This window comes from Gavialis gangeticus, unplaced genomic scaffold (assembly GCF_001723915.1).
Source record: "Gavialis gangeticus isolate Ggan-Ray unplaced genomic scaffold, GavGan_comp1, whole genome shotgun sequence".
Taxonomy (NCBI): domain Eukaryota; kingdom Metazoa; phylum Chordata; order Crocodylia; family Gavialidae; genus Gavialis; species Gavialis gangeticus.
In genome coordinates, this window is record NW_017729033.1 from 15,745,612 (window position 1) to 15,759,572 (window position 13,961).

General features: G+C 42.1%; 1 protein-coding gene across 2 annotated transcripts in view; it reads left to right on the forward strand.

The window, feature by feature from the left end:
• The window catches only part of MAEA (macrophage erythroblast attacher), a 118,871-nt gene that overhangs the window by 59,430 nt on the left and 45,480 nt on the right, over positions 1–13,961 (forward strand). Inside the window, exons 4-6 of one of the 2 annotated variants that reach the window (XM_019526350.1) lie at positions 7,843–7,965; positions 8,849–8,962; positions 11,069–11,145. In XM_019526350.1, coding sequence (XP_019381895.1) covers positions 7,843–7,965; positions 8,849–8,962; positions 11,069–11,145 — 314 coding nt within the window. The remainder of the gene's footprint in view (positions 1–7,842; positions 7,966–8,848; positions 8,963–11,068; positions 11,146–13,961) is intronic. The other variant, XM_019526352.1, reaches the window with a different exon arrangement.

The following is a 13,961-nucleotide window of genomic DNA, read 5'->3' on the forward strand; positions in this document are numbered from 1 at the left end:
CCCACCTGGGCAGCACCTGCCCCTGCCCCCTCCCTCACTGCAGGCGGCTTTCTCAGCTTTCAGGGAAGCACCCCAAGGAATCTGGGGTGCTCTTCAAAAGTAGGGCTTTTCCCCATGCAACCATGTCTGCTTCCCAGCAGTTATAGGGGGCAGACCTTGCTGAGCAGGGAAAGCGGTGAGATCACATTGTGGTACATCTGCTCCGCCCCCGCTCCCCCCCGCCCCTTCCACCACACCGGGCTTGCTAGCTGGAGGCAGCTCTCCACACTGCTGGCTGTGCTTCTCACTGCCTGAGTGCCATGCTCTGGCTGTGCGCAGCATGGGCATTTATCAGCCAAATTATTGGCCCCATTGTGCCAATACCCGATACAGCCAGTTTTCTTTATATTGGTACCAATCCAATATTGGACCGATGCATCGGTGCATCTGTACTGGTCATGCTTCCTTGTTGCGCTGGAAACCGAAGTGGGAAGGGGCAAGTCATAAAGACTATTTATTTCTAGCTTGTTGATATTCTTGTCCCTATTGCAAAATAAAGGATGATTGTAGTGATAACATTACATTTTTACCCTCTTCTCTGATGTGTAGTAACAACAGGACTGAGGGGTTGTACGGGTGGTGGACGGGTCATTTTCGGCCTGGAGGGAAGTGGGCAGTGAGGTGCCCAGGGCTCGGTCCGTGGGCCTGCACTGTTCAATTTCTTTCTTAGTGACTTGGACGACGGGTTGAAGAGCAGCCTGTTTTAAATTCGCAGATGACACCAAGATTTGGGGTGAGGTGGGCACGCTAGGAGGGAAGGACAGATTATAGCAGGACCTGGACAGGTTACAGGGGTGGGCAAATGAAAATAGGATGGGATTCAATACTGACAAGTGCAGGGTGCTGCACTTGGGCATTAGGAACCACTAGCATACCTATAGGCTGGGGACTCCCTTCTTGAGAGCACGGTGGCAAAAAGAGATCTTGGAGTCATTACTGACTCCAAGATGAACATGGGCCGACAATGCGAGGTCACAGTCAGTAGGGCTAACTGTACCTTGTCCTGCGTCCACAGATGTATCACAAGCAGGGTCAACAAGGTGATCCTCCCCCTCCTATGCAACATTGGTCAGGCTGCAACTGGAGTACTGTGTCCAGTTCTGGGCATTGCACTTCAGGAGGGATGTGGACAGCATTGAGAGGGTCCAAAGGAGGGCCACTCGCATGATCCAGGGACAGCAGGGCAAACCCTACACGGAGAGGCTGAGGGGGGACCTGGTGGCTGTCTCTCTAAACTTACTAGGGGGGACCAGCGAGGTTTGGGAGAGACCTTGTTCCCCCAAGCACCTCCCAGAGTAACAAGGAATAACGGCCATAAGTTGCTAGAGAGTAGGTTTAGACTAGATATTAGAATGCACTACTTCACAGTCAGGGCGGCTAGGATCTGGAACCAACTTCCAAGGGAAGTGGTGATGGCTTCTACCCTGGGGGTCTTTAAAAGGAGGCTTGACATTTTACCTGGCTGGGGTCACTTGAGCCCAGTTTTCTCTCCTGCCCAGGGCAGGGGGTCAGACTAGAAGATCTACAAGGTCCCTTCCAACCCTACTTCTATGAATCTATGAACAGGTCTCCAGTTGGATGTGTAGGTATATTTGCCTTTTCTTAAAGGTTCTTCTCATCCCTCCTGCAGTTCTTCATTTAATTTATTTTGGGAAGAACAAGGTATATATTTTACATCTAGTATTACTATATTTCTAAACTTTCATTTTATGAGGCAACAGCAAATAAATATCAGTGCTGTAGGCATAAATGGAATAATATTTATACTAGGGCTGTCAGTTAATCGTGGCTAATGCATGTGATTTATTATCACATTAATCGGTGTTCATTTTGAAAGTGGTTTAGGTGCACTGAACTTCTGTTGTGTTACAGATTTGAACTGGTTTCTGATCACTTATACTGGTTTATGTGTAATTTATGTCCCTAGCCTAAGAGACTTCTAGTCTTCCCCTTCCTTCCTGCTCTCCTCCCCAGTGTTAAAACTGTAGGGTAATAGAAGGGACTAGTTGCAGAACAAATGCAAGCAGTGTTTTTGTGCATGGGGTTGGGACATTTTGCCAGCCATTGGTAACTTAAAACACTGCTTGTGCCATCCTGCATTTCCTGTTGAAAAATGAAGAAAATTTGGATTCAGCATGATCTACTTAGCTTTTCACCCTTCAGTAAACTTAATAAGAGGCAGATAATACAGTAAAATCCCTGTTATCTGGGATTTTACTAACCAGAACACTCTAGTAACTCAAATTTCCGATAGTATGTGGGGGGCTGGGAGGGGTGACGAAAGAAGCTCGCATGTGGCAGCTGCCGCCACCACCCACCATGCTATGCTGTGCTGCCGTTGCTTCGCATGCGGCTACCCCCACACACCCCAGCACTGCTCTGTGTCCAGGTGGAAACCTACTCATGCCGAATATCAGGGTTTTTACTGTGTCTTGTTTGCTTGCAGCTGAGGAAGACTGTTAAGCTGGCACTTCATTGATAAACAGGGATCCTGATTTTCCCTGTTAAAAAAGGGCAAATTATCTGATTTAAAAACCCCAAAGTCGTTATTAAAATGAAAGGCCCCCCGGTGCTCCTCCCCCCAACCTCTACAGCCCTGCTTCTGTTCCTTGCTCCCCCCAAACCCTGCTGGTGACCCTCATTCCCCACCCATAGCTCCTGCTCCCCCAGCCCTGCCCAAGGGGACTCCCAGCTGCCAGAGATACGGAGCCATGGACCTGGGTCCTCAGGCCCCTGCCCCTGGCAGGAGGCGGTGGCTGCTGCAACAGAGTGGAGCCTGGTTCCACGCCCCTACTGCCTGCTGCGGGCTTGGGCTGAGGGGGATGCTCCCCACCATGGCATGCACTCCTGGGGGACAGGGGGACCTGGGCCCCCCACATCTGTGCGTGGGCTGTATGGTGCTCACTGCAGGTTCAGGCTCCCACCCTGCTGCCCTCTCCTGCAGTCTCTGCAGCCCACTGTGTATGACCTGATGCTGCAAAGAACAGTGGAGCCGCACATGAAGCTGCCCGCTGCTGCAAGCTCTGCGCTGTCCTAGCGAGGTATCCTCTGCCTGCATGGCTACAGCGGGGGTGGCAGAATGTGGTTGCGTGCAGGGGAAATAGGCAGTGCAGAGCTTGCAGGGGCAGGCAGCTTCCTGTGCAGCTTCACTGCTGCCTGCAGCGCCCAGTCGCACACACTAGACTACAGAGGTGCCGGGGGAGGGCAGCATGGCAGGAGCCTGAGCCTGCAGTGGACAGTGCACAGCCTCCACCCCATGCACAGATTGCCGGGGGGGAGGGTGTACGGGTTCCCCCTGCCCACTGGGAGTGGGCATAGTCTCAGAGCCAGTCCCACCCCCTCCCACTCTCTGGACAAGCCACCTGTGGTCCCATCCCGCTCCCTGCAGGACCCTGTGGCCATGTATTGCAGGCACGGGCCTCAAGCTGCCAGGCACTGCCTGGCTAATCAGCAGCCCCATCCCTGCCAACTCCCTCCCTCCCTATGAGGGCCTCAATTTCCCCCACCCCCCGCCACTTACCTGTAGGAATTGCTGTCCAGGGTGCCTGGGGCCATGTGCATATATGCACGCATGGTGCCCATACGTGACCGCCCTCCTCCCGCTCCCTCCCGGCCCCCTGCAGGCTGGAACTCTGCCAGCCTACAGAGGGCTCATGGCAAAACTGCAAATCCACAGGTTTCTCCAGTAAAATGAGAAATATGCGTTTCTCTCCAGTATAAGGTAAAATCTGCAGTTTACCCCATTTTTCTGTGGGAAATGGAAAACCTGGATCCCTGCTGATAAATGTATAGTATAAGACTTTACCAATTAGGTAATTTTAAATCTAATGCTAATCTCGTATTATTTAAAGGGAATCTAACTTAATCTTGTGCTGAGATTTAATTAGAGGGCATAAAAAGATGAAGCCAAAGATAAAACAAAAAAGTGATTTTTTTTTTTAATATACCACAGAGCTTTTTAAGTATAAAGAATAAGAATTTTTTGATAGTGTGCTTTTTGAGAGAAAAAGGTAAACTTCAAGAAAATAGCAAACCTGATTGAGCTATATACTTTTTCTTGTTTTGGCTTTTGAGGATATATTGACAATAAGACATTTTAAACCATGTCATGTGCTAGCTTTTTAGTTGGTTTGTCCTGTGATGATCAGTGAGACAAGTTTGGAGTACAATAAACCAATTTTTGTTTTATATATACACTCACTATAGCTTATTTAATGGTGACTTATGTCGACATTTTGTTGGTTACACTTGTTAGTAACTGCAAAAATGGAAAAGATAATTGTGGTATTGAAGTCACAGGGTACAGTTGTAAGTAGTAACAGACTGAATAACCTTGAAGTAATAATTCAGTAATCATTGACCAGGATCTATGAGGCTGTTAAATGCTTTGTTTTTTAAATATGTATGGAATCAACTTCATCCAGCAAACATTTATATTTATATGTATGCTTGTTAAATCTGAGAAGTATTCTGAACGCTAGTAGAGGTACGGATGCATAGTTTTAACAGAAAAAAGAGAAACTGTCCTAATGCTTGCTTATTATACATGTATACAGATATGCAGTATGCCAAGTGCCAGTGGCAACATGAAGTATGTAGAGTTCCCTTGACAAAACTGCAAATGGATGATTTGTATGAAAAATACGTAAACATTGGACCATGTTTTTTGTTTGTTTGGACAAATTGGTTTTTCCCAGTCTGTCCTCTGGCTTTCATTCAAAAGGGTCACATACGTGTGATTCTTCTGAGGGTGCCATTAATGGAAGGTAGAGTTACCACATAGATACTGACTGCCTTTTTTTTTTCCGTTTTTACATGAAAAGGGTTTTTTTCAGGTAAACACTGCTATGCTATCACTTCAAACCCTTTTACCAACACACAGATCAAACTATTTGCCTCCTCATAAAAACACCAACAAATGATCTTGGTATATGTTTAGGTCACTGTTGGATTTTTGCTCTGGTGTGAGTAACACCTCTAATTCCACTGACAAAATATTTCAAATCAGAGTAAGGTTAGAATTAAGTTGTGTGTTTCTTGTGGTACTGTAAATTAGCAGGTAAATGGTAGCTGTATTTTTAAATGATTATATTTGCTTTGAAAATCTTCTCTGAGGACAGTTTGGCTTTTAAATTGTTGAGGGGTAGGGAAAAGTTTAGGGAAAGTTTTTAAACTTCTAAGCAATAGTGCACCTGTATAAACAGGCCTGTAGCTGTTTCTACTTCTGCAGTACTGGCCTTGGCTAAGTACAGACAGTCAAAAAGCCTCAGGCTGAATTGATTCAGTCTTTACAGCTTAGTCTAAGCTGCAAAAATTGAACCAATAAGCCAATGAACAGACACTTACTTTTGATTCAGGAAATGCCGCCACATGCCTGCACTGGCTCAAGCCAGAAGCTAGGAGGTGTTAGAGCACTGCTCTCTGGCACATAGCCAGCATGGGCTGTATGTTTGCTTCCTCTTCCTGCTTGCCCCCAAGGTCTCTTGGATTTGCAGTCCATACTCACAGAAGCAGGACTCTGCAGGGTTGTTTATCACTTCCTCTTCCTGCTTCCAGGTGCCTCCTGGGATTTTTAGTCTACAGTCACAGCCAGCACGGCAGCTCCTTACTCAGGGGAGAAAAGACGTTTAACCGACCCCAGACCCCAGCAAGGGTTTGCCTGATGTGGGGTAGTGAGCCAGCCCTCACTGCTCTGGCTAGGGAGCAGAGGGGCAGTGCCAGCCCTGCTCTCTGGAGCAGACAGCACAACCTAGCTCAGAGCTGCAAAGCGTTCTGGGCTGCTGGGGGACTGTGATTTAACTTGAACCAGGAAGGGGTCTGGAACACATGTTTCATAAACCGGTTTGACCTAAGTCAGTCAAGTGTGATACTACATTATTTATTTTAAACCAGTTTCCGTCTTTTTGAAACTGGTTTATGTGCAGTGAACTTCCGTTCTGTTACAGGTTTAAACCAGTTTCTGATGACTTAAACCAGTTTGTGTAACTTTTGTCCCTAGCCCTTTTGTCTTAGTTTACTGCTCAGGAGATCATGAATGTGCAAGAAAACAAAACTGAGAAATGTGGTACTACCTATACAAATAAATATCTGGTTTATAAACTGAATTAACATCTCAGACTGTCCCGAGAGGTGGTTAATGAACACTGAGTTACAGCACAGCAGCTGTATAGACTAACAGCTGAAAATACCACCTCCTACTCCGGCAGTGTCCTTGTTCATTAGTGCCATTCTGAATATCTGTCATATTCAGCATATTTCAATTGTATGGTTTTCAGTACTGCCTTGAAACATACATACACTTTTACATTTGGTGAAACAAGTTCATTTTTATGTTAATACAAACATTCTTAGTACTGGATTATTGTGTTTGTAGAACATTGAATTGTACGGTTCCCCACAGAGAATTTTCTTCCTCTAAGTATGAGCTGTCACAGCATGACACATTTATGCAGCTCAGAATAATCTCTGGGGATGCCAATTCAAAATGGATCCAGTTCATCTTAGTTTGAAAACACCCTTCTAAATCCTTTCATTACAAATGAATGGAAAAAAATCCTTTAATAATCTACCGCAGTGTGTCTTAAAGAGTGGATATATTCAGTTGCATTTGACTTTGTCCGTTTGAATGTACAAAGCTCTGGGTGAATTATGAAGCTGTATATAGGTGCAGTTAAATGTTTGCCCTAGGCAAATTAATACTAGGTTGTGCTTGTCACAAGCAATGTTTTCACTTCCTGTGAGATGTCCTGTCACTCAGCAAAATGGAATTTTAATACTGTAACTTGTACTCCTTGTTTAGATACTGGAATCAGGATGTTTCAGACATGAATAATTGTAGTGCCAAAGCAATTGGGGAGGGGTGGGGTGAGTTCTTTTTTTTTTATGTTAAGAAGCTAAAAGGAAGCACATGGAAGCATCAGACTTTTACAAAGTATTCCCAGGAACTCCACAGGTGACAGGTAGTTTTGTTGAAGCTAGTAAGTCTTCACCTTTTTCTCTTGTATGTAATTCTGGTGATTTAAAGGGAGTAGAAATCAAATGAGAATGTTAATACAAAACATGTGTTGCAACTATTTACAAGTCACTCAGTGATAGGTTGCGAAGCTGATTTCTAGTACATGCTGTCACATTCTATGTAACTGGCACATCTGAAATCATCACTTCATAAGTGCTATACGTATATAAAAATCGAACCTTTAAACTGGAATTTTGCTTCTGAAAAGCGATAGACTAGTAATCCGTTGGATCTACAGAATTTGCCCTACAAAACAAGTACAGTAAGGGAGCCACGTTGCAACCTCACACGCTGCCATTGGAGTCGCTCAGTCCATGGAGAAGTATCTTGATCTCTACAGTCCTTCTCAGTCTAGGTACCAGTTACGATGCTAGTTCTTGTGATGTGGTATTGATGGAAAATTGTTTGTATTCCCCAAATTTGTTTCATGCCGGCTTCCAAACAGATTTGAGTATGACTGAAACCACTTCTTCCCTCCTCTTTCCTTAGTTCTAGCCTTGTATTTTAAGAAAGTTCACTGTCTGCTTTTGGCTGTGTATGAAAAAATGAATTCACAACCTTTTTAATATTACCTTATATCTTATGTACATGATTGTTATTATTCAAAAGTGCTGCTGTTGCTTTATTTTTACATGAGTATCATTTGCAAGGCGAGAGAGTTTTAAAACCAGACATATCTCAAAGTGGTAGTCCTCTATCTGTAGGTATAAAAAATGCAATTTTTGTGTAGAATTTCCTCTTATAAAACAGAACTTAAGTGCTCTTTTTTTTTTTTTCTTTCTCTTAAGGATCTGGTAAATATTGAGATGTTCCTGACTGCTAAAGAAGTAGAAGAATCTTTGGAAAGACAGGAAACCATGACTTGTTTGGCTTGGTGTCATGATAACAAATCCAGGCTCAGGAAAATGAAGGTATAGTAGTGTAATGTATAAAGCTTTTACTTGATATAAACTGTCCTGCTTTTCAGAATTCTTTGAATATTTGGCTATGGTTTAAAATTTAGATACGAATAAGGACTTGTACTAACGTAAAGATCTGAAGTGCAAAATACAGCCCTTGAGTACTTAGGCCAGAATCAGTGGAGTTGCACCCACTAACACCCAGATTAAACTTGATGCTGAATCTAGGTCCTCTAAATGCAAGTTTTTCCTTGACAAACTTGCAGTGAAATTACATAGCAGTATGACTTTGTTTTAATGCGATTTAGAGAAACCTAAATGCAAAGAAGTATAATCTCATCTCGATGCATGAAGACTTATGTGCATAACTCCTTGCATCCTGCTGAGAACATAATTCATGGTGTGTATATGAAGCTGTTTCTAAAAAGTGTGGTGAGCAATTGAAATGCTAAGCAGATGTCCTTAAGCATAACACAGTGGGAGAAATTTAATAGAAAAGTTTTCTACAGCTGTAAAAACTTAAAGAAAGCTTACCTGCATTTGTAAGAGGAAACAGTACTCAAAGAAGCTGCATTTAGTGTAGTGTGAACATAATACATTTTTCTAGCCCTTGAACACCATGAACTGAACATAAGGTGTCACTTTCTATTTGTTCTTATAAAGTTAGTTTAAATTCCCTTCTTTGTACAGCATTCTTTTAAAACTAAGTTTAATCTTTTATAGGGCTTGCAGAAATCTGTTTTTAACTGACATTAACTAAAGTCCCTGCTTCCCTTGGAAAGGTTTTTGTGTCTTTCTCTTTTTTCTTGTTATTTTTAAACTAAGCACTTTCTTTAACCAAAAATGTTTGAGTGCACTTAATGCCAAGCAAAGAGCGACGTTCTCTGTCACTCAGGGGCTCCAAAATGAGAGTGAACCGAAGATGGGATGCAAAACTAAATCGGCCAGTGATTACTCTAAAGAAAATGATGATGTTGTTATGGAAACCATTAAAGGAAAACCAGAATTGGTATGTAAACACTTGGATAATTATAATGCTGAAGAAAGCCTTATGTCATTTTAACTTGTTAAGTAACGTGAGGAATGAAATCTGAAGTACTCTTAACCTTTTTTCCATCACCAATCTTCAACATGATGGTAACAACCAGGAATAAAAAAAAAAAAATATTTCTGCAAGCCCTACTTTTACGTTAAAAGCCGAGGCTATGATAGGTTAGAACTGGAGAAAGAGAAATAACTTGCTTTTTAAAAATAACCAAGGAGTAAATTCCTGGGTAGTGTCTAGAATAGAAAGCTAGCTGTTTATCAATGTTACTTTGCTAAAGCCCCACCCGCTATCTTTCTGCATCTTTAACAATGGGGTGGGGTAAACTGGAATAGGTGGGAAGAATACCCATTGCTGGAGTCCTTACATGCGTGAGCAGTCTCACTCTTGGTAACAAGGGCTGTGGAATTGTTGCCCAAACTTGTGCAGGATTTGTAAAGTATAGTTCTGAAAACACTGGACACGTTTGGAGGATGGGGGGGGTGTTAATTTATAACATTTTCTAAAATCCAGACCAGCCATTGGCTTTCAGTTCACTTGAAGACTTCTAAAGCTTTGAAGGTTGTTCGGAGGGAGTCTGTTCTCTTCCAGTACTTTTAAGAGGAGACAGGATTAGAATTCAGAATGCACTGTCTATAGAGAGTGGTTGACTAGTTAAAAAAACAAAACAGCCTGTTGTTAAAAGGTAAACTTCTAAAATCCCCCTGCCCCTAAATAAAATACGTGCATCTTAAATAACTAAGGATTTTTAAAAAATCATTTAAAATTGGCTCCATCTTTTTTTATGTAGATCTGCAGTTGAAGTGTTCTGTCTCTCACAAAACTTAGGCTACAGAAAAATGCTGTTGTTAAAAGGCTGGTCCTTCCTTTCCTGAGCAAACAGTTTTGCAAATTAGAAAGTTAACTGATATATTCCCCTTTCCCTCCTCCCCCCAGTACTTCATTCCAAACTAATTTAGACTGCATTCTGTCAATGTGAGATTTCCTTCAAATTGCTCTACAAAATTTCCCATTTAAAAACAAATAAATGCATAATTTTTTGACAGCTACCAGAAACAGTTAACTGATCCCGATTTGGAGCTACTTAAATTCCTGCTGATGTCACTGAGGAATTTTGATATTAGTGTGCACATACACAATAAACAAAAGATCCCCATTCATTAGAAACATGGAGGAGAGAAACATTTGCTAAATGGAGCAGAGAAACTTGAGAAATACTTTTATTTTCGAGCACAGGGAGTATTTATTATTATTTTCTTTTTTTGCTTTCTTAAAAAACTTGCCTGTGCCTCTATATGCTAAAGCACAGTGACTTCCTTTGGGGGAAAAGGATTTATTTTTTCTTTTTAATTCCACATGTTCATACTGGTGATGAATACTGTCCACTTTAGTAGGCCTCAAAATTTACCTTTTTCCAAAAGCAGGTAAATGTCACATGGTTTTCTTGTGTGAGATGTCTCCTTAGTATGGCTTTTAAGTCACTACTAGGGAGGGTGATGGGAGGGGGAACTGGGATGGGTGTTTTGTGAGGGAAGGCAAATCCTCAGTGACCCAAATTCAACGTGCCCTTTCCTGCTAATGTGAATACGGGTACATTCAAGCTAGTGTTCAGACTCTGTTTCTATCCCCCACAACCTTGTCTAATACTTTTGGTCCCCTTTGGCAAAGAGGTCCCTCTATCTTAATTGTTGCTTTGTCTCAGAAATTTCTGCAATATCTGCTCTCATACAATTGGAATATAGTACAAAGCAACCCAGCTGTAATCCATTCACACCCAGAGGATAGTGGGGTCCTTCAGTCATCAGGACACAGTTGATTCCTGTTAAAACATTTCAGTTTTGAAGAAGGGTGAGAGGTAGGAGGTTTTTGTTTGCTTTTAAGGCATTCTGTGTGCTAGCATTTCATCACCCATTAAACTGCTTTATCTGCATGAATGCCTAAAAAGCAAGCAAACAAAGTTGCATGCCATTAACACTATTTTGTGGCACACTGAGTGCTTAAACACCATAAGATACACTGTGCAATGCTGCTGTGGCCCCATCTAAGACCCTGTCTTGTCTTTAATCTCAGAGCTGTCTGGAGTTCAGCCTAAGGATTCAGGAGTTCATTGAACTCATTCGACAGAACAAGAGACTGGATGCTGTGAGGTATGAAATTAGGATGCTTACCAAACAATTTTCTTAAGATAGTATTATGCTTCATAAGAAACGTGTGACTGTTATTGCAGCACCCAGAAGCTCCACTGCAGCAAAGGGTCTTGTCAGCATTGCTGTTATCACACCCTCTCTTGGGATTTAACAGATTACGTTTCATATTGGATAATTTCAAATTTTAAACACAAGCTGTCATTTTACATGCTCATTTCAAACTTTTAAAAATGGTTATTGAAACACAATTTTCAGGCTTTGCAGAACTGCAGAATTCAAAGCAATTATTTAAAAAAATTTTACACTGTATTGGTCTGTTTGTAAAAACAGTTGTTCTTCCTCACAGAGTACAGTTTGCCATTACTATACTAATCTTCAATCTAGAGTACAAACAAACTCGGTATGTGGGGTTAGTTTGGAGAGAAAATGTATCTGTTGCAAGAAAAAAGTTGATCTCTTCATATGAACCAGTCAGTGTTTTATGTTCACAATATGACTCTTGGGCTTGATTCTTGTCAACCCTGAAGTTTTTTATGTTTTACAATCTCTATTACATCCTGTTTTATTGCGTATTAAACTTTAAGGTTTTTATTAAACGGACGATTATTAATATTTTGCAATTCTATACTGTCTCTTCTCTGAGGGTCTCAGATTGTTACAGAAAATAACTCTCCTCACTCCTGTGAGGTAGATAAATGTTATACCCGTTATTTCATGGGTAGTGGCAATACACACTTGCTTAAAGGAATATGACTCAGTGGCAGAACTGGACATCAAATCCAGATCTCATGACTCCCCCATTTTTACAATACAGTAACTTTGTCTTGCTTGCTCATGCGCTCTCTCTGTGTCAGATATTTCTTATTGGGAGATCAAATAAATAACTTATACTCAAGCTTTTGAATTAGCGGTCCTAGGTAAGGAGTTAGTATAGTATACTATTTTAGGGCAGAACAAGAGTCGTTCTGTTAGAATGGATGTGATACTTATGTTGAGACTTAATAACATGCCAACAATGCAGTAATGTTTTGTATTGTTATATTGGGAAGATGCTGAATAATAAGCCTGTTTCTGATGCATTTAGAATGATCAGGCTGTTTTCTACACCCATTCTCGCTGACATTGTTTTGAAACATCCTATTAAAATTATAAGGATACTTGAACCAGTTAGTAATAAAATTGTGTCCGGTAAGAAGTGTACAGTATCCCATCAAATATATAGTGCATCACAGAAACTTCAGTGTAAACTGTCATTGTTCTAAATCAGGATCTTTAGTTTTGGAACACTGCTCTTTTTTTGTTTAAAACTGGATGGCATATCAAAATGTCAAGCAGGAATCAGAGTCTTAATTCTGCACTACCTGTCAAGACTGCGGTATGCAGACGGATGCTTCATCTTTTCATCATGAAGCTCCTATGCTGCCATTTTATTCCGTCTCAACAAGTTTGAACATAGCAAATTGCGCTGCATGTGCTGGCCACTTGTTGCATTATCAGCTTGTTTTTTTGAATAACAGCCAGCTTCCTGCAGTAGCCTACAGGAAACAAAGCAATTCTGGGCTGGGATTTTTAAAGGATGCTAGATTATTTCATAGTTTCATAGTAGCTAGGATCAGGAGGGCCCTGAACAGATCATCTAGCCTGACTCCCTGCCACAGGCAGGAATGAATGCTGGGTTCACAAGACCCCAAACAGGTGATCATCCAACCTCCTCTTGAATTTGCCCAAGGTAGGGGTGTGGACCACTTCCCTGGGAAGTTGGTTCCAGCTTTTGGCCACCGTAACTGTGAAATATTGCCTTCTGATCTCTAACCTAAACCTGTTCTCCATCAGCTTATTACCATTGTCCCTTGTCACCCCAGGTCATGCTGGGGAGAAAAGGGCTCTACTTATTTGCTGTTGAAATTACAGTTTTCTCAATCAGAAAAACAAAATCCTATTACCTTTTCACTTACAGCTCTCTTTTTTCTCCAGAGCACAGCATGATTTGTAAAATACTGCCAGCCCTGTGCTCAGTTTTGCAGATTTGCTGCATTCCCCCTGCCCTTACTCCCCCTCCCCCACAAAGTACGATTGGTTGGGAGAGTCCTCTATTGCTTGCTGTTTGAACGTTTAGTGTATACTTGGGCCATATTTCCAGTCTCATACCGCAATCATAGGGACTTTCTAAGGAAAACTCTCATGATCGCACAGTCATAGGAGATCAGTAGCTGGAGCTTTACAACAGACACCACATAACATTAGTCTAAGAATAAAATTGAGGGTTGATAACATAGCTTTTCAGTCATGTTTTGAGGCTGGCAAATGTGAACCTGTTTTGGAATTGGGGCCTTTAGCAAGGCAATTGGGACCCTCTATACTAGGTGTGGGCAATTATTTTGTCTGGAAGGCCGCTTAAAAACTTTGGGTGAGTTGTCAAGGGCCACAAGGGCAGCACCAACCCTTGACAGGTGCCCCACCCCTTGATCACCACTTTGGGATCGGAAGTCCCACCCCTAACCCCTGACCTTTGCCACTAGAAGTCCTCCCCACCCCATGCCTTTGGAAGTACTCCTTTTGGGAAGGGGGGTTGCCATCTTGGAACCAGAAAAAACCCAAATTGTATACTAAAAATCGAACATCTACTGTAACATATTTTAATTTTTATTTCAAAAAAGATTTGTGCCCTGATTTGCATAGTGTATATAGAGGTGATTGTATAATAGTTCAAAATAGTCTTACTCTTGTATGTTGTGGGGGTGAAGTGTGTGTGTGAGATTGGGGGGGGAGGTGGGGGGTGATAGCTACCTATCCAGGCTGGAAAGGGGTTCTTGTCT